At 38.3% G+C, this 26,051-nt stretch overlaps 1 protein-coding gene across 3 annotated transcripts in view; it reads left to right on the top strand.

Annotated features, from left to right (window-relative positions):
- Positions 1-26,051, top strand: part of BRCA2 (BRCA2 DNA repair associated) — a 73,634-nt gene that overhangs the window by 45,146 nt on the left and 2,437 nt on the right. For 2 of the 3 annotated variants that reach the window (XM_037799822.1, XM_037799824.1), the window contains exons 16-26: positions 79-266; positions 1,742-1,912; positions 2,471-2,825; positions 7,194-7,349; positions 7,453-7,597; positions 8,520-8,641; positions 10,855-11,053; positions 13,562-13,725; positions 13,862-14,000; positions 23,369-23,613; positions 25,235-25,381. In XM_037799822.1, coding sequence (XP_037655750.1) covers positions 79-266; positions 1,742-1,912; positions 2,471-2,825; positions 7,194-7,349; positions 7,453-7,597; positions 8,520-8,641; positions 10,855-11,053; positions 13,562-13,725; positions 13,862-14,000; positions 23,369-23,613; positions 25,235-25,381 — 2,031 coding nt within the window. Of the gene's footprint in view, positions 1-78; positions 267-1,741; positions 1,913-2,470; positions 2,826-7,193; positions 7,350-7,452; positions 7,598-8,519; positions 8,642-10,854; positions 11,054-13,561; positions 13,726-13,861; positions 14,001-23,368; positions 23,614-25,234; positions 25,382-26,051 lie in introns of those variants that run through there. The other variant, XM_037799825.1, reaches the window with a different exon arrangement.

Raw genomic sequence — 26,051 nt, 5'->3', positions numbered from 1 at the left:
TCATTCTATTAAATGTCCATTTTGGTTGATGTTACTTTTCATTCATTATCAGACTTTTCTCTCCTTTATTTTGTGCAGCTATATATGTATGGTGTTTCTAAACATTGCATAAAAATTAACAGCAAAAATGCAGAGTCTTTTCAGTTTCGTGCTCAGGATTATTATGGTAAGGAATGTTTGTGGGCTGAGCAGGGAATTCAGTTGGCTGATGGTGGATGGCTTGTACCCTCCAATGATGGAAAGGCTGGAAAAGAAGAATTTTATAGGTACTATATTAAAAAAAAATATTTGGGGTTAACTTTGATATATTCCACCTTCCCTCTTTTCCCCACAAGTTTCTCTTTCTTTTCTTCCCAAATTTTTGTGCATTGAATCATTTTAAATGCATTGTGGACCAGGAGCATTCTGTTGGACTCTTTAGAAAAGTGAATTATGGTTTGTCCTGGGATTGAATGATTTAAGTTTTCTTAAAGTAGGTCATTTTTAGACCTTTTTAAGAACCTTGGTTTTTACACTGATGGAGATGGAAACCATTAGAGGATTCAAAGCAGAGAGCTGGCATGATGTGACTTTATTTGTAAAAGCGTCACGGTCTACTTGTCGAGATTAGTCTGTGGGGAAGAGCAGAAAGACCATGAAGGAGGCTACTGCAGTGATCTAGATGAGAAAGGTTGCTTGGACCAGGGAGGTGGCAGTGGAGTTGGTGGAAAGCATTTGGATTCTGGCTATGTTTTGAAGGCTATGTTTTGAAGGTGGCACCATGAGGATTTGCTCAAGAATTAGGTGTCGTGTAAAGGAGGGGAGTAAGAGTGACTCCAGAGTTTTTAGGCGGTTGGAAGGATGGTGTTTACTGAGAATTGACAAGACCAAAGATGGAAGGGAAATCCATTTTGGACATTTGAAGTGTGAGATATCATTAGACCTACAGGTAGAGATATTGAGTAAGCAGTTACATATGCAAGACTAGAGTTCATAAATAAAGTATAAGTCAAAGAAATCAATTTGCAAGTCATCAGCATATAAGTGGAAGTTAAAGCCATGAAAAAGAGACTGAGAAAGAGCAAACAGAAAGCCAGGAAAACTTTTTTTTATGCCAATGGAAATCATCCAGTAGAGAGGAAAAAAGATGATGATGCAGGAGAAGGGTGTAGGCAGAGGCAGTTCCTAGATCAGTGTCCTTGAGTAGGAAGAAGCCAGTATGCAGAAGGAGGGGTTCATCTCTGATAACAGGGAGAAAGGTAGAATGTGAGGAAACAGGTGCTGGTGGGTAGGTAGAGGTGAGGGTGGAAGCTTCTGGAAGTTCTCTTGATTCTTTTTTCTTAATACAAAGAGTAAGAATGAGGAAGAAAGAAGAGTTAGAGATTTGAGAAAAGAGGGGAAGATATCAAAGAGAGCACCAGGACTAGGAAAGGGAGCTATTAGGAGTGATTTATAAAAGCAATCTCTATAATAAAAAAAGTCTAAAATATGATTATCTTAAATTAAGGATCTTATTTTCTAGTAACAAATTATGTATGAGTTGAAATAGTTATATTGACTAATATGTTATGTGGAAGTGTTATTAGCCTGCTATTTTGATACATGTTAAGTCATTTTCTACAATTATTTATTGATATAACTCATAAAAACTTACTGTTGGATCATCTTGTACATTGTGGGTTTTTGTGCAGAGAATATAGTTGGGGAATTCAATATCATCTTAGGTGGTTTTCAATATATTTATCTACCTTTATTTGTTCAGGGCTCTGTGTGACACTCCCGGTGTGGATCCAAAGCTTATCTCTAGATCTTGGGTCTATAATCACTACAGATGGATTATCTGGAAACTGGCAGCTATGGAATTCGCCTTTCCTAAGGAATTTGCTAATAGATGCCTAAGCCCAGAAAGGGTGCTGCTTCAGCTGAAATACAGGTGAGTGTAAAGCATTGCGTTGTGTGATCACATACGTGCAGCCCGTAGCGTCCAGGTCAGGTGGTCCCCAAGCCCGGGGTCAGTGACAGCTGCCCACCTCCGCTGCTCTCGTGCTTTAAAGCTGTTCTCTCGAAGGACGAAGGACGAGGGACACACATTCATGCCCCTCTTGATCTCCCCCTCCTTACCCTCTTGGCCTAGGAGAAGAATAGGTGTTAATCAACTTGATCTGCTCTTCGGGGATCGCTGACAAAGCATTTTTGCTATTTTGTTTGTTTTTCTAGTTAATTCATATTTTAACAATATAAAACTTAAGATATTGCTAGCTACCAAGTTTTAGATTTCCTTCTGTCTCAGAATTTATTTGATGAAGTTATTTAATCTTTTTTTATTAGTGAAGTCATGGGTTTACAGAAAATCATGCTAAAATACAGTATTCCCATATACCATCCTGTTATTAAGTGTGTTCAATTTTTATTCTCAATTATTCAGTGATTTTTTTCTTACAATGAATTCTAGATTCACAATTCCTAAATGTGCATTTTTGTTTATTCTTAGATATGATATGGAAATTGATAGAAGCAGAAGATCAGCTATAAAAAAGATAATGGAAAGGGATGACACAGCTGCAAAAACACTTGTTCTCTGTGTTTCTGAAATAATTTCATTGAGCACAAATATATCTGAAACTTCCAGCAGTAAAGCTAGTAGTGTGGATACCCAAAAAGTGGCCAATGTTGAACTTACCGATGGCTGGTATGCTGTTAGGGCCCAGTTAGACCCTCCCCTCATGGCCCTCATCAAGAACGGCAGGCTGGCTGTGGGCCAGAAGATAATTGTGCATGGAGCAGAGCTGGTGGGCCCTCCTGATGCCTGCTCACCCCTTGAAGCCCCCGAATCTCTTATGTTAAAGGTAAGTTGCTGTAAAGTACACTCGGGAAAACTAGTCCCTGATTCAGTAAAATTCTCGAGCATTTTTACATCTTAAACTTTAAGTTCACTTATGCCTAGTCTAAGGATTCTACATTTCTTGAAATCATTGCTGGAAATCATAGTAAAGGAAGCAAATTCTTCAGGTAATTAAAATTTTTTGTGCTGTTTTGAAAGAGTCAAATTTATTTCTTGAACTAATGTGCAGTTGATCAGTTTACTCGATAGGATCACTATCTCAGTAAAGAATTAAATTACAGATTAAATTAATTACAGATTAAAGAATTAGATTACAGTGCTTTGCGATATCTAGTAATCAAGTAGACCTTTCATCTCTGTGAATGTTAACCTACAGAACAGGACATTGTCCTGTTAGATCACCTGCAATATTGCTACCAGTAATTACTAGAAATACTGCAATTAGATTCACTTATGTGTTGTCCTTGTGGAGAATTTACTTCTGTTGTATTCTGCATCAGTCTAATTTAGAAAAGCATTTTATAAATCAGACATTTTTAATGTAAAGAGATATTTGCCATTAAGTCTACATTTGATTTTTACTTAAAGCCTTCAGTCAAGCTGAAATAGGCTTTTGCTTTATGTTACTTAGAATATGAGTTCCAGTGGCTTTCAACGTTGTTAGTTTATACATATACATAATTTCAGAATTCAAATATTGTAAGTCTTAAGACCAAATAAGTAGTCATGGTGCACCTCCTCACCCCCATTCTTGCTCCCTACAGCCAGCCACTTCCAGTCCCTCTGGCTGTTCTTTTTCCTTTTCAGTTTGCACAGTCAGTATTAACTTCCTACTGTGGAAGATGGGGGGTTAGCTCTGTTACACCAACATTGCCACATGTGTTTCTCCTCTTGTCTTCCCTGAACTGACAGACCATAATATTTGGTGAAGTCTGTATTCAGTGTTTACTTATACTGCTATGAAAGATATTGTTTGCAAGTGCGCACCTAATTTGCCATGATTACATTTCCTTTCTTTACAACTTATGGCTTTGCCTAGAATCACCAACTGTCCTGCTTTTTTATTTTCTTAATTTTCTGTATCCTTATACAGAAATTTATCCATACACAGGAGCTATAATAATGCTCTCAGGATAGTAAAATACCTCTATCGGTTTCATTTCTTTTTCTTGGAGACCTCCTGGGCTGCTCCATACCCCTGCTCCATTCTGGAGTGGTTATTTCCTACATATGATGTATAGCTTTCATTCTGGAAATTCCTTTCACCTCTTTCCTGTGTTAGAAGCCCTATTTCCTATAGTCCATGTCTTCTTCCTAGACTCACTCTGTAATTTTGAAGGGACACAACTCCCTCCAGCTTCTTGAGAAAGGGAGCACGCAACCTTTTGAAACCTTATTGTAAGGTTGGCTGAATTCTAAGTTAAAAATCATTCCTTCTAACTTTTCAGTATAGTTCCTGCTAAATTCAGTGCAATTCTAATTCCCAGTCCTTTGTTATGTGAACTCTTTTTAGGAAGTTTTAAAATCTTTTTGTCTCCAGCATTCTGAAATTTTACACTAAGGTACTTCAGTGCCAGACTTTTTTTATTCAGTTACTCAGCACTCAATCTAGAAACTCATGTCCTTCATTGAGTTCTGGGAAATTTTCTTGAAGTGGTTCTTTGATCATTTCCTCCCTTCCATTTTTTCTTTTTCTTTTCTTTTTTTTTTTTTTTCCTGGAACTCCTGATAATTGGGCAATTATCTCGGTTGCTTCTTTAATTTTCTAAGCTTTTCTCATATTTTCAATTTCTGGTTTTGGTTTTTTTTTTTCTATTTTCTGAGATATTTCCTAGCTTTATCTTAAAATCTTTAAACTATGCTTTTGGCTGCTGGCACATTTTTCAGTTTTCAAGTGATCTTTATTATTCTCTAATTGTTTCTTTTTTTTTTACATCCAGTTCTCATTTCATAGATAAAATATCTTCTCACTCCTCTCTGAGTATGTTGATTGTTTTATTTTAGATTTTTTCTGCTCCCTGTGTTATTTTTCTGTGAGAATTTCTGTTCTGGTTTCTCTTGCTGGAAATTCTCGTTAACGGCTGATCCTTGGCTGTTCTTTTCTCTTCAAAAGTGGGTTACTACTAAACTGCTTACAAGCTCTGTGAGGCGGGGCTTGTTCACCTGGCATGGTGGTAAGGCAGGGATTTGACTTTTTCAATAGGAAAATCTCACCAATTAAACACTAACTACCCATTTCCTTCCTCCTCTGGCCTCTGGTAACCTGTATTCTAGTTTCTGACTTCATGAATATGCTCATTTTGCTTATTTCATGTGAGATCTTACAGTATTTGTCCCTTTATGTTTGGCTTATATGACGCAACTTGTCACAGTTCATCCATGTTGTAGTATGCATCAGAACTTCATTCCTCTGTATAGCCAAATAATATTCTGTGTTTGTGTTTGTGGGTGTGTGTGTACACCACATTTTGTTTATGCATTCATAGGTTGGTGGACACTTGGGTTGCTTCCACCTTTGGCAATTGTGAATAACTCCACTGTGAACATTGGTGTGCAAATGTTTGTTTGAGTCCCTGCTTTCAGTTCTTGGGAATCACGTTGAACCATCCTTGCTTACTTGGAATAAATCCTACTTGATTGTGGTGTATAATTCTTTTAACGTGCTGCTGGAGTTGATTTGCTAGTATTTTTAAAGGATTTTTGTGTTTATATTCATGAAGGATATTGATCTGTAATTTTCCTTTTTTGTGTATCTTTATCTGGCATGGTATTAGGGTGATGCTGGCCTCACAGAATACGTTGGGAAGTATTGCCTCTTCGGTCTTTTAGAAGAGTTTGAGCAGGATTGGCGTTAATTTGTATACTGAACCTGTAGAGCAGCCCGTTTTTAACAGTGAGATTTTCGCAGGTCCTCTGCACTGTCTCTTGCCCTGGCCATGTTTCCCTGTGATGTAACTACAGGAATTTTACTTTGCTCTCTTCCTCCTCTGGGGGGTCCTGGCCTGGGCCGTTCTGTTTGCTTTTATGCAAAATTCCTCCCCAGTGGCTCCGATTTGCTCAGCTGTTCTCCCATACTCAGAGCTGCCTTTTCACTACAGCTTTCTGCCCTCAGTTTGCTCTGTCTTACAGCAGTTCAGTTTCCCCTTTCTCCTATGTGGCTTTTCTGCCTCCAGGAACCTCTGTATTAAGTGTCCTGCCCCCAGGAGCCAGACAGGGTCAGCATTCATGGCACCCATGTTTTCACTTAGGTGCACCAGCAGTTAAAGGCCAGGAAGGGTGAGTTCTCTGCTTGCATTTGTGGAGTCTTTCTCCAGCCTTTATCGTCCTCCAGAGTTCCAAGCATGTGGCATGTGCCCTTTTATTTAGTTGTCTCTGGGGAAACTTTCCTGGGGATGTCTTATGCCGCCATCCTGATGACATCCCCGACTTCAATCTTGTCTTGTTTTTAATATAGCATCTCACTCCCAGCTGTAGCTGCCTGGTATTCCAGAGTCCATGAGATACGTGGCACTCCAGGCACTCCAGAAAATAAAGTCCCTTGGGTTCTTTTTAGAGTGAGGGATGGCAGCCACCTGGATGCTTGGGATAGGAGAGGAAATTTGGAGTCTAGCTTTCTTTAGTCAAAATTTCAACCATTCCTCCTATTTTCAGCCGCTTCTCATTGCTCCTGCCTTTAGAGGTACCTGTTGCCTCCGATTCCTGAGTGTTTTCCTTAAATTATTTTGCTTCATATTGGCTCCCTACAGGAGGTTGAGTCATGTATGTAATTTCCCTTGCAGGTTGAGTCATGTATGTAATTTCCCTTGTTCTTCAGTTTTAGCCTCTGTAAAATGGGGATAATAAGGCTTAGGGTTGTTGTGAGGATTAAATGTTAATATATGTAAAGTACTTAAGCACCAGGCCAGGTACATAGTAAGTGCTCCAGAAATGTTTGCTGTGCTTATTAGGTGTCCAAATTGCTTTGTCATTTACCATTTGTCCAGTAAATATTTAGCTTGCAAAATTTAAGTGACATCTCTTTACTGTCCTCTTCTCTCCAGGTTTCCTTGTCCTTACAGGTTTTTTGAGAGAGCCTAGATAAATAAAATATATTTTAATCCATCATGTTTAAATCAAAGTCTCTCTTATCCATTTTCTAATAGAAATATTTGATTAACATTGAGGCTTTATAACAATATAAACGTTAATTTTTGAGAAGTACTATATTTTGAAAATATTTTCACTTTTGTACAATTTTTCTGCTTATTTTCGTGAGACTTTTAAAAGTGAACGTTTTTAATCTAGCCCTAAAAGAATGAAAATGTTATGAAATCTGTAATAGAGTTGAATATATATTTAGCTTCTAAATCAATTTATTCATCAATTTGTCTAGATTTCTACCAACAGTACTCGGCCTGCTTGTTGGTCTGCCAAACTTGGATTCTTTCCTGACCCTAGACCTTTTCCTCTACGCTTGTCGTCACTTTTCAGTGATGGAGGAAACGCTGGCTGTGTTGATGTTATTATTCAAAGAGCATACCCTACACAGGTATGAAGTGTTCTTGAAACTTACTGTGGACTTCTTTCTTTTGAGAAAAGTAATTTGAATGTTCCCTCCCTATCATATACTTTTGTTTAAAACATCATAACAGTGGATGGAGAAAACATCATGTGGATTATACATATTTCGCGATGAAAGAGCAGAAGAAAAGGAAGCAGCAAAATATGCAGAGGCCCAACAAAAGAAACTGGAAGCCCTGTTTGCGAAAATTCAAGTGGAATTTGAAGAGCAAGAAGGTAAAATGAGTTATATATTATAAGTTTTTACTTTTTTATATGAGAACAAGTTTTAGAGTCTTCTAATTTAATATTTGTAATTGGGTGAATTGTCTTTATTTTGGTAATAAATTGGTTTGTTTTCTAAATCTGAATATGAATTTTTTTTGACATTTAAAAAATCTTATTAGATAGATACAGATAAGCATTGAACTGGCCCTAAATTGTTACATTTTTATTCAACACACTAAGCTTTTAGGTACTATATTTATAACTGTCTTAGGTAAGAAAACATTACACAGCCATAGCACTTTTCACATGTCTTAAGGAAACTCCCTCTTAAGCTTCAGTACTAAAGTATTTGTGGTATCCTTGTTCTTTTCAGTATTAGAGAGAAAATAGCAACAAGGAGAAAACTATCAAATAGTTTCCCCCTAAGCCATTACGTCACTGTTTCCTCAACATCCGTGTCTATATTATATAACCTTTGCATTTTTGTTGTTGTTAATTGATTTTCGTTTGTTACTATACGTGCAGCTAGAATTTGTTTTCCCTATGGCATCAGTTTTAATAAACGTCGTAGTGTTTTTATGCTGAAAGAACATGAAATTTAACTTTTTCTATTCTTTTTTTATTGCCTGATGATTTAAATTTTTTCCTGTATTCCTAATTTTCATATTTAACATAAATTTAGAGAAAAAATTAGACTCTGACTATTTTATTTGCTTCAAATTATCACTAACTCATGTTATTTTCATACTTCCAACTGTGGTAAACTCTTTTATGCGTCTTTTTTAACTGTGAGTACACTAGTTTCAAATTTTCCTAGAAAGTTTTTAACATATAAATGGGTTCTTATTTTTTAATCTCTCTGTTTTGGATGTTTTTGTTTCTATAGTTTTCAGTATTTTTAGTTTTGTGATGACTTTTTTATTTTACCTAGAAAATGCAACAAAACCATGTGTGCCCTCACGTGCACTAACAAGACAGCAAGTCCATGCTTTGCAAGATGGTACAGAGCTCTATGAAGCAGTGAGGCATGCCGCAGACCCAGAGCACCTCGAGGTGAGAGTCCGAGAGCTGTAGTGAGCCTCAGGCTCTGTCCCCCAGTGGGTCGCTGCACTGGCCCTTCTGGCCCTCACGGGAGAGCTGTCCACATGTTGAAATGTGTGCTTCTCGAACGGGGGTCCTCAGTGATGTGCCAAACCAGTGTGGTGCATTTTTTATTCTAGACCAAGTGGAGGATGGGAGAATGAAATATTATTTATATCTTAAGGTAAATACAGTTTAAAATACAAATTTTTTATTTTATTTATAAGGTGAAACAAGTATCTTCAAAGCAGTGTCTTAGCTTCTATGGTCTCAGCTTTGTCTTAGGTGCTCCTAGTGTTTATTTCCTTATCTTCTACCTTAAAGGTGCATAGATGAAATAGATTCCCAAGCACTAAATTGTGTTAGAAATAGCCCAGGCTTTAAAATCACAGCTCTACTGTTTGTTAGCTTGGCAAATTCATGATTAAAATAACTATAAGATACATTGTTTTGTATCAAATGAGAAAATGCATGTAAAAGTGCACTATAGCCTATAAACTTCCATATAAATGTTACTGTTATTAGACAATTATTTCATACATTAAGGTAAGCTACTACTTAAACTAAACTATTACACACCTGGGTATCTAAAATAATTAATGCAATTTCTAGAATTAGTTTGCTAGACTGGGAGGCTAGTGCAAGTATTTTAGGAAAGCCTTTGGGGTTTATTATTGATTAACCTCATTTACCTGATGACTTAATAAATCTTATCAATGTAGCCCTTAAGTTTCTTAGATAGTGGAACTATGAAATAAATAGTAGTCCACTAGGAATGTGAGCAGTGCTGATCTGAATAGAATTCCCTCATGATCCCAAACGTTACAGCTTGGGTTCTCTCTGTGAAAAGTGAATCCAGTTTTTAAACCTGTGCATATATTGCTGCACGTCTATACGTTAAGGTTTTATTATACTTTCCTGAAAAATTATTTGACTCTTCTCTTACAGTACTGCATTGTTGAAGCTTGTACTTCCTGAAGATCATCATGAAGATAGTTTATTTTATCCACAAAATTTAACAAAATGTTTATTAGTCTCATTTCCATTTATAGAATAACCAGTATTAGGAGAAGGAAAGGAGGAGGCAGAGTGAGAGCTGGAGGGCTGAGGTCTGGCCCTGGCCCCGCCACTGTGTACCTGGACCAGTGGTCTATGTCTTTGGGCCTCTTTCCCTCCTTGTTCAAGGAAAAGTCTAAGAGTAGGTTGTCTCTAAAGTTCTGAGATTTGACTTAGATAAAGTTACCATTGTAATTCTTGGAGGGAAAAATAGCTACCAATTTCTAGAATAGCCCTGTTAGAGGATTTGTTTTAAGGGATATGTTGAATGTTGTGGGATATCTGAAATCACAGATTTAAAAAAAAAATCATGGTTACACCAAACACTGTCTGCATATTCCCAAAGAACTTTATGGGGTACAAAGATCTTATGGTTTCTATTCCCAGTATTGATTAGGACACTAAGATGTGTAAGGCAGCAGCAAGCAGTCTAGTATGTTACGTGTCTAGATTCTATTTCCTGTTTAATTTGTTTGTTTATTCATTTATTTATTTTTGTTACACTGGATGAGATTCCCAAGAGGTTCAGGCAGTAATTTGCCAAAATGCTTGGCAGAGAAATATAGAAGCAAAGATGCAAATGCTTTGTAGTACATGTCTGTTTTAAATTGTACCTACTGTTCCAAAGAGTCAGTGAAATTACACTACAGGGGCCAAGAAGGAGGGCTCTTGAGCCAGCCCCTACCCATGTAGCCCAGGCACGATATTTAGCCTCTCCGCGCTTCAGTTTCATCGTCGACCACGTGGCAACCATAGTGTCTGCCTCACAGGGTAATGTGAGGATTAAATGGATGAGTCCATTTACCACAGAGATCCATTCCTCAAATATGGTGAGCACTCAGCTGTTGGATGTTAGCTATTGACAATGATGATTGTGGTGATTATTAAAGCACATTTATAATTAGGGATCATGTGGCCCTAGGGGAATTTGTCACAAGGATTAAGGCACATAAGAATTTTTGTTATGTGATAAACTGAGTACATTAATCTCAATTTTTATATTGTCACACCCTTAAAGTGAACTCAATTCTATTGTATTTTATCCCCATGTCAAGTGATCCAGATGAGATTTTTCTTTTGTTGGCTTTTTATTCTAATATTATCTGCCTTAATATTTTAAATGGTCACAGAGTTGTTTTAGTGAAGAGCAGTTAAGAGCCTTGAATAATCACAGACAATTATTGAACGATAAGAAGCAAGCACAGATGCAGTTGGAACTCAGGAAGGCCATAGAATCGGCAGAACAAGGGGTACAAGGTTTATCAAGGGATGTGACAACTGTGTGGAAGTTGCGTATTATAAGCTACGAGAGAAAACAAAAAGATTCAGGTCAGTATGTTAATGTTTTGTTTTTATCCACTTTAAAATTTTTAAATTATTAACTTCCTTATTAATAAAGTGATTTCAAATGCTAGATAAAGTTTCAAGTTAGTGTATATCAGAACTGCAAATGGGCCACCATTGGCCACAAAGCAACAACATAACCCTTAGATCTTTGTTGTTATAACCAGTTATTTTAAAGTGATAACTTTCCAAGTGCAATTTGAGTAGAGAATATTATAAGTTACAGTTCCACAGTCTCAGTTATTTCCTTATCATGAAATATAACATATACAAAAAGGTATTATATTTTAAGGTTTGATTTAACTAATAGATATATAGGATATTTCCAAAGTGATTGAGTTATAGTAGCATAGTTTCCGTCATTTCCTTATTGTGAAATCTAACATACAGACACAAAGGTATAGCTTTAAAATTACATTTTAACTAGTAGCTATGTAACAAATTTCAAAGGATGCTGTGGATTACAGTTCCACCATTTCATTTCCTTCCTTCTCACTATTCTAATACCCTGCAACTAAGGAAAAGAAAATTATATAAAAATTCAGTATTCATCATCCTTTGTTGAATTCCATCTTGTCTATTGCTACCCTTCTTCTGGTTTAATCACTTCCCCAATCTTCAGGGATATCTAGGCCGTGACCACCCTAACCTGTTCATGTTGAAAAGGGGTGTCAACTTTGTGAGCAAAGGGGACATATCTAGTTGATGTTCTTGAAGAGGCTGTTGCCTCAGGGTTTCACAGCTTAGCTGGCATAGGGGCATTCTGAAGAAGTTAAGTTTCTGACGAATAAACTTAGTGAGTGAAACTTTTATAGAATATGGTATTCCTATGAATTATAGTCCCTAGTACTCAAGGTGTAGATTTTTCATGTAGCCTTCTATTGTCAACTCCCTATGCCAGTACCGTACCTTAGAAGTATATCATGCAAGCACCTGTCTATATTTGTGGTCCTGATCTGTGGGAAACATGCCTTTAAACAACCCCTGCAACACTTTTCATTCCTATTCGCCTTCAATACAGCTCTGATGCTTATAATTCCATTAACAAACAATCGTCACCCCTATCCATTACCACACCTTTGAATTCACCATCATTAACATATCTGAACATATTAGACTATCATTCCCCTCACTAGCTACTGTCGATCACTAGGTCCTCAGTATTCTTACATTATAAGACATTGATTTTACTTTGTTCAAATAGTTCATAGAAGTGGTAACATACAATATCTCTCCTTTTGCATCTGAATTATTTCACTCAGAATTATATCTTCAAGGTTCATCCATGTTGCCATATGTTTCAAGACCGTATTGCTTCTTACTGCTGCATAGTGTTCCATCATATGCATATACCACATTTTGTTTATCCACTCGTCTTTTGAAGGACATTTGGATTGTTTCCATCTCTTGGAAACATTGGTGTACAAATGTCTGGTCGTGTCACTGCTTTCAAATCTTCTGGGTATATACCAAGAAGTGGAATTGCTGGATCGTAGGGTAATTCAATATCTAGTTTTCTGAGAAACCGCCAAACTATCTTCCACAGCGGCTGTACCATTATACAGTCCCACCAGCAATGAATAAGAATTCCATCTTCTTCACATCCTCTCCAGCATTTGTAGGTTCTTGTGTGTTGGGTGGCAGTCATTCTTATTGGTGAGATGATGCCTCATTATGGTCTTGATTTGCATCTCCCTAGTGTCTAGTGAAAATGAACCTTTTTTCATGTGATTTTAGCCATTTGCATTTCCTCTTTGGAGAGATGTCTTTTCTTATCTTTTGCCCATTTTATAATTGGGCTGTTTGTACTATTGTCGTTGAGTTGTAGGATTTCTTTATGTATGCAAGATATTAGTCTCTTATCAGATATGTGGCTTCCAAATATTTTCTCCCATTGAGCTGGCTGCCTCTATAGAAGCTTTTGATTTTGAGGAGTTCCCATTTATCTCTTTTTTCTTTCATTGCTTGTGCTTTGGATGTAACATCTAAGTAGCTACTTCCTAATACTAGGTCTTGCAGATGTTTCTCTACATTATCTTCTAGGAGTTTTATGGTACTGTCTCTTATATTGAGGTCTTTGATCCACTTTGAGTTAATTTTTGTATAGGGTGTGAGGTAGGGGTCCTCTTTCATTCTTTTTGTTATGGCTATCTAGTTCTCCCAGCATCATTTGTTGAAGAAACTATTCTGTCCCAATTCAGTAGATTTGGGGGCCTCATCAAAAATCAGTCAACCGTAAATCTGGGGGTCTATTTCCAAACTCTCAATTCGATTCCATTGATCAGTATGTCTGTCTTTATGCCAATACCATGCTGTTTTGACCACTGTAGCTTTATAGTAGGTGTCAGAGTCTGGAAGTGATAGTCCTCCCACTTTGTTCTTCTTTTGTAGAATGTTTTTGGCAATTTGAGGCCAATCAGTATTGTTTTTGAAACAAGAATTTCAATGACGGTCTTTTCTTCCACTGTATCTTTTTCATCTTTCACTGAACAGTTATATTGAGTATCTGGCGACCATCATCAGATTTATATTCCCTGTTAACGGAGGGAAGGAGATACAGAATCTATCATCTTGCAACATCAAAATCTAAAAGTAAATCTGGAAGAGTTAATATACAGTTAACAGCAACAAAGAAAACTCAGTATCAACAACTACCGGTACAAACTTTTTCCTTTTAATTTTTCAATTTTGAAAAATACATATTGGTTTATATAATCTACATGTACTAAATGTTTTTCTGTTTTTGTTGTTGTTGTTGTTTTTGTTTTTTTTGTTTTGTTTTTTTTTCTGTAGACTTCAGATGAAATCCTATTCCAGGTTTACCAACCAAGGAAACCCCTTCATTTCACCAAATTATTAGATCCAGACTTCCAGCCACCTTGTTCTGAAGTGGACCTAATAGGATTTGTAGTTTCTGTTGTGAAAAAAATAGGTAATGCACATTATATTTCATTGTAGCTTTTTACTGATTCTTTTGAAAAATATAATCTTTAAAATCTTTTGGTCAGTTGTAGCTACCAGTTGGCAAATTCGGTAATTAGAGATTTGAAAGTAGGCCTGTTTTAACCTTTGATTCTTAATGAAAGCAATTCTACATTATTTCAAGGTAACAAAACTTATATCCCATTCTGTGCTGCTTAATTTTAAAGAAATCAGTAGGACGATGTTTTGCAGCATATTAGTGATTACTAAACAGAGTGATGATCCACCTCTGCTGTTAGCTGAACATTCAGACCTTTACTCTACATCCTGTTTTTACTACTCCCCAATATCTTAGCCAAATACATCTGTACTTTATTTCTTAAACGTGGCATTGTACTTTTATGTTTCCATACCTCTTTGCATACACTTTATCTAGAAAGCCATGCTGTCTTCTCTGCTGTAGATACTGCACAGGTGACAGGGCTCTGTTTAGACCCCCTACTTAAGCAGAAAATCTTCCATTTACTGATTATCGGTTGTGTGCCAGGCACTTCCGTCTCATCTGCTACCACTCTCTCCCCCACTCCACCCAGCCACATTGGGATCTTTCTTGTTCTTGAGCCCACCAAGCCCACGTTCATCTCAGAGCCTTTGCACTCAACTGCTTCCTCTCCCCGAACCCTTTCCCCCAGACACCACATGGCTGGCTCTCTGACCAGATGAAACTTTATAAGAGACTTTCCCTGACCACCCATTGTAAAACAGCCTCTACTGCCACCACTACCTCCACCACCAACCCAGCACACTTTCCTCCCTTCACCCTGCTTTACTTTTCTCCATAGCACTCATCAACACCTAGCATTAGGCGTTGATCTTTTTGTCTCCCTCCTCAGAATTTAAGCTCTATAAAGGCAGGGACTTTGTTACTGCTCTGTCCCCAGCTCTGAGAACTGTGTCTGGTACAGGATAGGGTTCCAAATATTTGGTGAGTAAATGGGTTCCTTGTTTACCAGCTGCCCTGTTGTGGCTTCTCCTTTCCCCAGTTCTTTGGCTGTTTGCTGTCAGTATTTTTTTTTTCCCAAGAAGGCCGTGTTTTCATGCCATATTCCATGGGTTTCTCATATTTGAAAATGTGTACCTCTTGCTTTAATATGGAATCTGTTATCTAGTCTAGGTATAATATTGGGTCTGGCCTAATTCCCACCTCCCCTATTTGGATTATCTTTTTCTGTCCAGATACCTAAAGAATATTTTCTTTATCTTTAAAGTCCAGTAGCTTAACAAGGCTGTATTTTAGTATACATTCTATATACAGTTCTCATGAACTCGGGATGCTTTTATAATCTACAGATTAAGTGCTTTCTTTGGAGAAATTCCTTTATATTTTTTAAGATATCTACTGTTCCTTTATTGGAATCTCTACTTCAGAGATGCCAGTTAACCTTATGTTGGATTAATATTTTTGTTTTTTATCTCTTCTCTAATGGCTTCTATTTATGTGTCTTTTCCATATGCATTCAAATGATTTTATCAAACGCTTATGTCAATACTTTTATTTTCTGCAGTATCTGTTTTATTCCTTGTTTTTAATTCATGTATCTTTCCCATTATGATGATATGTTGGTGTCCTCAGGTGTTTCGTTGGTCCTGTTCTCTCCTTTTCATCTCACAGGACTATTTCTCATCTCATAGTCAAGCTTTTATTTTATTAAAAATACATTCTTGTTAAGTTCAATAGCGTGAGTCAATTGAGAAGGAGTTTTCCTTGGTGTTTTCTTATGGCTTGGGCTCTTTGTCCTTTGCTATGCTCTTTTCTCCTTTTTTTTAAATATGATTTGTTTGGTTAGTTGTGTTTTAGTGGTTTTTGGAAAGGTTGGATGTAGTATGTTAATATGCTACATTGTTGCTATGGCATTTCATTGCATCTTGGTAGTATTTAGGTGACTCTCTCCATGCCTTATATTGTTTTTATACGGTGTGGGTAATTTTTATTCATGAAGTCAATCATATTTATTGAATGCCTTATTATGTGCCAGGCACTGATCTAAGGGCTGGGTGTGTAGCAATGAACAAAACAGGTAAAAATCCCTGTCCTCCTGGAACTTACTTAATGGCAGAGGAAAGAACAAACAAAATAAATAAGAAATATACCCACTTTTCTTACTAAATCCTGAGTTAAAAGATAAAGTAACGAAGAGGCGGGTAGCACATTTTGGGGAAAGAGGGGAGGATATAATTTTTGATAGGTAACAGGAAAGACCTCATTGAAAAGTTGGCATTTGATTGAAGACTTGAAGGAATCAATGGGGGTGAGGCATGTGGACATCTGAGGAAAGAACACACCAGGCAGAAAAAAATGGCAATTACAAAGGCCCTTGTGAAGCAGGACCCTGCCCGTTGTGGTGAAGCATTGAAGCAGCAGCCAGAGAGTGACTGTTGGCAGATGAGAAGAGAGGTGGTGAGGACCAGATCACGTGGTGGTCCTTGATGGACTTTGGCTTTTATTCTAAGCATGACAGGAAGTTGCAGGAAGGTTTCAGCCAGAGGAGGGACACCATCTGACAGGTTTTAACAGATCACTCTAACAAGCTGCTCTATTGGGAATAGACTGTAAGGGGCATTAGGGTAGAAACAAGGAAACAAGTGTGAGGCTATTGCAATTATTTAGGCAAGAGATGAGGATAGCTTGGTCCAGACAAAAGCAATGGAAGTTGCTAGAAGTAGTCAGAATCCAGCTGTGTTTTGCAGGTAGAGGGACGGTGGTGTGACAGAGAGAGGAGCCAAGGAGTCCGTGCCAAGGTTGCTGGTCTGTGCAGCTGGGAAATCAGAGTTCCAATTCCTGAGAGGGGAGGACTGCCAGAGGAGCAAGTATGTGGGGAAGATCACAAGCACAGTTTTGGAGAGTTAACTTTTAGGTGCTTATTAGACATGTAAGTTGAGATGTCTTCCTGACATTGGATACATAGAAGTCTCTTTAGAGAAGTGGTCTGGGCTGAAGGTGTAAATTCGTGAGTTGTCAACAAGTGGATGCTGTTTAAGCCCTGAGACTGGATGAGACCACCATGATAGAAAAAAGATTCAAGGCCAGAGTCAAGCACTGTGATGCACAGGGGCAGGGGAGATGTTAGAAGAACCAGTAAAAGAAACAGGAGTGGCAGCCAGGGAGGTGGAAGACGCTCTTAAGAGAGTGAGGTATGCGGAAAGCCAAGAGAAACATGGATTTCAGAGAGGTGAAAGGGATTCACGCTGTCACCTGCATTATTCTAATAAGGTGAGGCCTAAGAAGGTCAGTTGTTGGCAGAGTGAAAGACTGGTTGAGTGGGGTAAGGGAAAACGGAAGGAGAGGAAAACAGACAGTGAATATCAGCATTTCAAGGGTGTTTTGCATTAAGGGAAGAAGAGAAATGGAGCAGTAGCAGGAACAGGAATTGGGATCCAGAAATTTGTTTTTTTCACGAGAAAGTGCCAAAAGCAGACTGATGAGATACTGTATGCTGATGTTTCCCGGAAAGAGCCAATAAAGAGGGGAAAGCAGTAACATTCTTCAAAAGCCATGTGGGGATGGTACCCGATGGATATGTGGTAAGATGGGCCTTACTAGCTAGTAGCAGAGACAGTTCTTCCATAGTTAGAGAGCAAAAAAGGTCAATTTTATGGGTCCAAATGCAAGTGGAAGCGTTGACGTAGAAGTGCAAATGTGGGGCAGTTCCCCTCTGATTGCTTCTGTTTCCTTGCCAAAATAGGGAACAAAATCATCAGCTGAAAGTCAGAATGGAGGAAAAGGTATTGAAGGTTTGAAGTGAGAAGAAAGGCATGAAATAGTCATCAAAAAGTGAAGAATGAATGGACTAAGTAAATACGTTATGGCTGCCAGGGTCCAGTGGAGGTTAATATTCATGAATTTAAAATGAAACGGGTCAGCATGGTTGTGTGCTACTACTCCAGCCATGTTCAGCTGCGATGGGACAGGCATGGAGTCGGTGGAGAGGTGGATTTAACCAGGGTTGTAGTTGAGCCACGTGAGTAATTCCAAGCAAGACTGACAAAGCATTTGGGGGTGTGTGCAAAGGAGGGATGTTAGTGATTGACCATGGAATTTAATCAGGATCCAGAAGACAAAGAGGACATTTTGGGGACTGGGGGAAGGACAAGTGACCAGAAGATAAGAAAATGGATTGTAGGTCCTGGTGGAGTTGAAGGATTGCTTAGCTAGGGCTCTGCAGAGAGTGTGCTGGAAGGATAAAAGATGGTGGTCAAAGGATGAGATATTTGAAATTGAGATTATGGAGGGGATAAAGTTATTGGAAATAACAAAGTCTTGGGTATATCTGTTGGAGTGAGCAACTGACAGAGAATGCAGGACCATATCCTTCAAAGAGAAGAAAAGAAGGAACCTGGGAGCACAGGATATTGGAAGGATAATCTATGAGGATATTGAAATCACCAAGAAATATGGCAGAAGTGATGGCAGAATGGCAGTGAGTTATGAATTAAAAACTTCATGGTACAAAAGGGAGTGAGTGACCCAGGGGTCTGTAGATGCTACAACAAGGAGAGTTAGTGAATGACCAAATCTGCAACAAGAGATTGAAAACTGAGTGTTTTTAGGGAGGGAAGAGCTGTAGCAAGAAACAAGGAAGACATCCACCCCATCACAACCTCCAGGAGGACAGGAGGTCTCCGGGGCGTCTGTGTCATCAGAAGAGAGGCAAGTTTCCATTACAGCAAGAAGGGAAAGAGAACGGAGATGGGAAAGGCTGCAGGGGTGGAGCTTCTATGCATGAGAGGCTGGGTTGCAGGCAGCCCAGTGAAATGGTTCCAGGAGGCAGTGAGAGGTAGGAGGTCGGTCAGAAACGGCACTGCACAAGGTCTTCTGCAGACTGAGTCCAGAGAACACAGACTGACATGAGATTAGTTCCGTGGTGCCATGGCAGATGGTGTTAGCGCCGGGCAAGGCTTCTGGGGAGAAGAAAAAGTGAGGATACTTGCCAGGGTCCCATGTAGTTCTTGGCTCTCTTCCTACTGTATCTAAAACTAATTTGCTTTTCCCTCTTAAGTACATTGTGAGGGCTGGGTATTTGGGTTTCTATCTACTGTATATATGTATCTCTGGAAGATACTATCTCTGGTTCCAAATCATTTCCCCCAGTTCAGTTGGTAATCCTGGAACTGAATTCTGTCATTCAGTCTTGGGCATCTGTTTTTCTCCTGCAGCCATTTTTCTATTATTCCTGATCAGAAGAGGGAAAAGATAAGGATACCCATTTTATTTGCTTTTCTTCCAATTTAAGGTTACCAGAATTCTCTACATTTTTGTCATTTCCCAGTTTGGCTTGGGGAAGGAGAGTAGAAGCTGAGCCTTCCTGTTCTTCTTGGCTGGACCCACAATTTCCTGTTTCTTTCCATAATAACTGATTTTTAAGTTTTAATAGCAGGATATTCCTCATTTGGAGGTTTTTGGTGAACCCGCCCACCTGCCTGCCTGCCTGCCTGCCTTCCTCCCTCTGTTCCTCCCAAATCAGTTCAAGGAGATGAAGGAAAATGGCTGAAGAGTGAAAGGATATCAAGAAGACAAAGTGTAAGCGTAAAGAAGAATCTGAAAGTATAAAAAGAAACAACAGAAATTATGGGGATGACAGGCACAACAGAAGAGACTGACAGGCACAACAGCAGATTTGAACAGGCAGAAGAAAGAATCAGCAAACTAGAAGAAAGGATGATAGAAATCTTACAGACAGAAGAACAGATAGAGAAAAGAATGGAAAAAAGTGAGCAGTGCCTCAGGGATTTGAATGGCAAACATACGTGTCACGGGTGTTCCAGAAGGAGAAGAGAAGGGAAAAGGGGAAGAAAGAATATTTGAGGAAGTAACGGCCAAAAATTTCTCAACTCTTATGAAACACATAAATATACATGTCCAAGAAGCACACCCTACTCGAAACAGAATAATTCCAAACAGACCTACTCTAAGACACATACTAGTCAGAATGTCAAGTGCCAAAGATAGAAAAAGAATTCTGAAAGCAGAAAGAGAAAAGCAAGTCGTCGTATACAAGGGAGTCTCAATAAAACTAAATGCCGATTTCTCATCAAAAACCTTGGAGGCGAGAAGGCAGTGGTGTGATATATTTAAGGAACTGAAAGGGGAAAACTGCCAGCCAAATATTCTTTATTTAGAAAACAAGGGATTGTGTAAAATATTCACAGATTAACAGAAACTGAGAGAGTTTGTCAGCATGAGACCTGCCCTACAAGAAGTGAAAAAGAGAGTCCTACAGGCTGAATGGAAAAGACAGGTCAGAGAGGTGTGGAGTAGAGTGAGGAAATGAAGATTATCAGTAACGGTAACTAAAGGGGGAAGAGAGACCAAAAAAAAAAGTATAAAAACCAAAGGATAAAATGGCCAAGTATTTGTGGCCTTTACAGTAATAACATTGAATGTTAATGGGTTGAACTCCCCAATTAAAAGACACAAAAAAGTATGCTCCAACTATATGCTGTTGAAAAGAAACTCACCTTAGAGCCAAGGACAGAAATAGGTTGAAAGTGAAAGGTTGGGAAAAGATACTCCATGCAAACAGTAACCAAAAAAGAGCTGGGGTGGCTATACTGACATCAGACAAAATGGAATTTAAATGCAAAACTGTTTAAAAGACAAAGGAGACCATATATCAATAAAAGGGGCAATCCACCAAAAAGAAATAAGAAGTAAATGTCTATGCACCTAACCATGGTGCTCCAAAATACATGAGGCAAACACTGGCAAAACTGAAGGGATAAATAGATTTATCTACAATAATAGTTGGAGACTATCAAACACTGCAAATCAAAACCGCAATGAGATATCATTTCACACCTACTAGAATGGCCACCATTAAAAAAAAATTACAGGTGTTGGAAAGGATGTGGAGAAGTAGGAACACTCATTCATTGCTGGTGGGAATGTAAAACGGTGCAGCTGCTATGGAAGACAGTTTGGCAGTTCCTCAGGAAGCTAAGTATGGAGCTGCCGTCTCCTCCAGCAGTCCTGCCACTAAGTACATACCGGAAGAGCTGAAAGCAGGGACTCGGACAGACATTTGCACACTGATGTTCATAGGGCATTCTTCACAATTGCCAAAAAGATGGAAGTGCCCCAAGTGTCCATCAACCAAAGAATGGATAAATAAAATGTGGTATGGACATATGATGGAATGTTATAACCTGTAAAAGGGAATCAAGCCCTGAGGCATACAACATGGATGAGCCTTGAGGACATGATATTGAGTGAAATAAGCCAGATACAAAAGGACAAATATATGATTTCACTGTTAGGAACACATTATAATAAGCAAACTCATAACATTAGAATCTAGAATAGAGTTTACCAGAGATAGATTGGGGTTTAGAGAATGGGGAGTTGATGCTTAACTTGCACAGAATTTCTACTTAGGCTTATGGTGAAGGTATGGAAATGGGTGGTGGTGATGATAGTACATTATTGAGTGTAATCAACAGCACTCAACTGTATCCATGAATGTGGTTAAAAGGGGAAACTTTAGGGCGTATGTATTACTAGAATAAAAATTAAAATATAAAACATAGGACAGTACAGCACAGTGAATCCTTTTGTAGACAATGAACTATACTCAATATTATAACTATAAGGATGTTCCTTTCACGATTTATAAGATGGTAATAATGGAGTGGTATATGGGGGAAAACACCTAACGTAAATAATGGTTGACAGATAGAACTATTTTAATAATCTTTCATCGATTGTAACAAAGGGAACTACTGTTAAAAAAAAAAGTACAATTTATTTTAAAAATGCTATCATTAATAGTAACAAAGGTTCCACACCATTGCAGGGTGTTGGTGGTGGGGTGGTGTACGGGGATCTTGTATTTTATACACAATTGTTTTGAAAACTCACAACTTCTCTTAAAAAAAAAAAATTATGTACCTTAATTAAAATGTGACACAGAGACGTGACAGTGAGTACATGCTATTAGACTTGCTTGATGGCCCAATGTAATGCGGTATGCCTGTGTTTCTCCTTAGTCTCCTCCAATCTGTAGCAAATCCTTGGTCTTTCCTTGTTGTTTTCATCTTTTCATGACATGACTGAAGGGACTGATAAGTTGTTTTGTAACACTCCCTTAATTTGGGTTTGTCGGTTGTTTTCTAATGATTGGAATCAGATTTGCATTTCTGGCGAGATTAATCTAGAAATGATGATGGTCTTTCTTGGAGCATCTTTTCAAGGGGTTGTGACACTGACGTATCTTATTCCTGGTTACGGTGACCTCAATCAGTTGGTGAGGGTGGTGTCCCAGGTTTTTAATGTGAAGTAATAAGCATCCTGGAGGAGAATCTTTGGGACGATGCAGCTCTTACTTCCTCCTCAAACTTTCACCCACTAATTTTAACATCCATCAGTGGATTTTTTTTTTTTTTTTTTGCATCAGTTATTACTGTGATATTTGCCTCGTGATTTTCTGTTTTCTTTTTTCATTCTACATTTTTATTAAGTGGAATTATACTGTAAGGAAAAGCTGCCCCTTTTCTACAAATTTATTTATTCAATTATTTGCATCAGTATGGATTTAGGAATATTTATTTTATTCCATGGGTGAAAATTCTTTGCATTCATTATTTTGTTGCTCAGGTTGTTTCAGCTTTGGCCATTAGGAGCTTTTTCAGGTTGGCTCCTGTTTTCTTTCAGCAAGCCCCTTCCGGCTAGGAAATATGTATTTGTCAGTAGCCGCCACATATACTCACATCTCTTCCCTGGAAATGAGTTCAGAGAGGTCATCTCGTTCTTTTTACAGCTGCATGATATACCGTTGTCAGGATGCACCATGGTTTATCCAGCTGTCCTCCCATGTCTGGGCTGTTAGGTTGCCTCTAATATTTTGATATTTTGCAATTACAAACAATGCTTCAGTGAATAATCTTATTCACAGCTTTTTTCATGAACCACGTTCATATGTATTTTAATGTCGTTAGAGGTTATCTTCAGAGTAAAGTACAGGAACTGGGATTGCTGGGTGGAAAGGTAAATGTATATGTTGTTTTGTTAGGTATTGCCAAGCTTTTCTCCAGAAGGGTTGTACAAATTTGCCTTCCCATCCCTAATGTATGAGTCTACCTTGCAATGCTTCCCCTAGAGCCTCAGTAACAGGATGTGTTGTCATGCAGTCATTGGAATTCTAGCACCATAAGCAGCAGGTAATTGGGGGAATCCTGAAATCTCCCTAAATTCAATTACTTTGATTTGTTTTTAACATTAGCATATACCAAAATAATTGGGCACATTAGGGATTTCTTGCATTTTTAAATCTACCTGACGTATGTAATGAAAACATACTTTTTTTTTTTTTTTTTTCATTCTAGGTCATGCTCCTTTGGTCTATTTATCAGATGAATGCCATAATTTATTAGCAATAAAGTTTTGGATAGATATTAATGAAGACATTGTTAAACCTTCTATGTTAATTGCTGCGAGTAACCTCCAGTGGCATCCAGAATCCAAATCAGCATTTCCTACTTTAGTTGCTGGAGATTTTTCTGTGTTTTCTGCCAATCCAAGGGAGGGCCATTTTCAAGAAACATTCAACAAAATGAAAAATACTGTTGAGGTAAAATTACTTTTCAGTATCACCACATTTATGGTATTTTCCTATTTCAACAAATATCAAGGAATGGCTTTTGTGAAAGTCAGGTAGTTGAGAGAAACTGTAAGATGAGGTTTCATCATATATTAATTGCCCATGAAGCCAGGTGGGTAGGGGGGTGAGGGGGTGGGGAGGGTTGGGATGACAGTTCCCAGGGATAAGAGAAGATTCCGAGGAGATAGAGGTAGGAGGAGCTGGGAGAAGGATGTTTGGAGCTGCAGACCCTGTAGGCGAACTGGAAACAGGAACTCAATGTGTGTATCCTGTGGCTTGTGGCATTTGGCAGCGTAATTAGTTAAAACCCTCATTAATATGTAAACTATGAGTTTGCATTTAAACTCCTACATCCAGTGTCTTATATAGCTTATGTCTGTCTTTGATTTGAAGTAATCCCAAATTTGAGAACATTTACACTTATTTTCCCTGGATCACAGATGCATTGTGTACTTAAATCTATATACATGATACGATAATGTCAGCTAACATTTATTGAGTACTTTACTGTGTGCCAGGTGGTTTTCTAAGCCTGTCTCATTTAATTCTGCCAATGACCCCATGAGGTAGGGAACTGTTTTTCCATTTTCTTGGTGAGAGACAAAGAGGTTAAGTGACTTGACCTAAGTCACACAGCTGGGTGGTGGAACCAGGATTCAAAGCTAGGCCAGCTGCTGTGCAGTGCCACCTCCAGTAAAACGTCGGTCTCACACATCGGTAACTAGTGAAGAATCCACAAAAGATAGGCCGCTTAGTTCTACTGTTCAATATCTGAAATGTTTGTTATTCTACCTCTATGTAAATAAAATTATATTTCAAATATATTAGGATAGCTGGCTGTGTAGAGGAAGTTTGTGTTGATATTTTACCTGAAGACCCAATCCACATGATAAATATCAGCTTGGTTTACGTAGTTTCTGACTTGGTGGCAGGTGTGGTGTCGCATTATTCGGCTCATCAAGGTCCTTGCTGTTTCCACCCAGGTTTTCTCAGAGAGGCTGCTTGGGGGGAGTTTGTTTCAAATTTACTTTTAACTGTCAGTAACCCGCCAAACAGAGAACCGATAACTGCCATTGGCGTGGCATTTTATGAATTAAGTAAAACCGTATGAAAGTGCTGATATTGACCATTTGTGACTTCAGAAACAATGATTTAGCTTATATGTTATTTAATTCGTAAAACAGAAGTGAGGTAGGCGAGGCAGTTAGCTCATGTACTAACCTAAAGCGTTCTGTGTCGGTGTTGGGTGACTCGTGGTGTCCGACTCCGGGCGCTGTCTCACGTGATCCCTGCCGCTCAGGCTAGAGCTGGGGAAGATCCTGGCACACCCACACGTTCATCCTCTCTCCTCCCTCCTCTCTCCCTCCCCCTTCTTTCTCTTTCTTCCCAATAACCTAGTTCCTCTATAGCACTGTTGCTGCTTTTGCATTTTTGTATTGGTATATTATATGAGAGTTGCTATCAAATTCAGGGTGTCTCATTAATTGTTTTGTTCTGGTCTGGATTTTTAATTTCTGGTCTTAAACACTTTCTGAAAACAAAGGTACAGGTTTGCAATTTACAAAACAGCTTTTCCAATTTATTTTTTTAGAACATTGATATGTTTTGCTGTGATGCAGCAAACAAGCTTATGCATATACTTAATGCAAATGGTCCCAAGTGGTCTACCCCAGCTAAAGACTACACTTCAGAGCCATACGCTGCTCCAGCAGTTCTTGGTACAGGAAATAAGTTTCTGGTAAGTTAAGTAAATTTACAGAATATTATAAAATATTATGTATGGAGGCGACAGTGTATTCTGATGTATACCCTAATAAACATGGCAAAATATAATTAAACTTAATTAGAAAGTCGGTTGATATGTGACTCCTCTATGTATAGGATTTCTGGAAATTACATCTTGTTTATTGAAGCAAGAGCGTAACACTGGGAGTGGGGGGGTCAGATTTTACAAACGTGCTTTCTAAGTTCAGTTTGATTTAACTCTTTAAACCACAATAGATGCTTCCATGTATTAAAAAGTAAAGCTAAGTTCTGTAATATTAGGTAATGACTCATTCTTACATAGCTAACATTTGCTAAGTGTTGCATCTCTGTTAACTCATTTAATCTTCACAGCGCTATGAGGTAAGAACTATTATCCGTGTTTATGGATGATGAAGCTATGGCATGGACAGGTTATGCACTTTGCCTAGTGTTTACAAAGATGGTAGATTAGGTGTATGAAACCAGGCAGTCGTGCTCTTAAAATGGTTTAAAAAATGTTTGCCTTTGTTTAACCTGTTAATAAAGAAAACATGAAAGCATAAGTTCTCTTCCCTACCCCTTTATCTTTTATTATGATTAGGCTTTCTCTTTCTCTTCTTTTCTTTTGATTGACATTTCTGTGTCCTCTTGTACAAAATTCT

The sequence above is a fragment of the Choloepus didactylus genome, chromosome 12 (assembly GCF_015220235.1).
Source record: "Choloepus didactylus isolate mChoDid1 chromosome 12, mChoDid1.pri, whole genome shotgun sequence".
NCBI lineage: Eukaryota > Metazoa > Chordata > Mammalia > Pilosa > Megalonychidae > Choloepus > Choloepus didactylus.
This window is presented reverse-complemented; position numbering and strand designations above follow the sequence as displayed.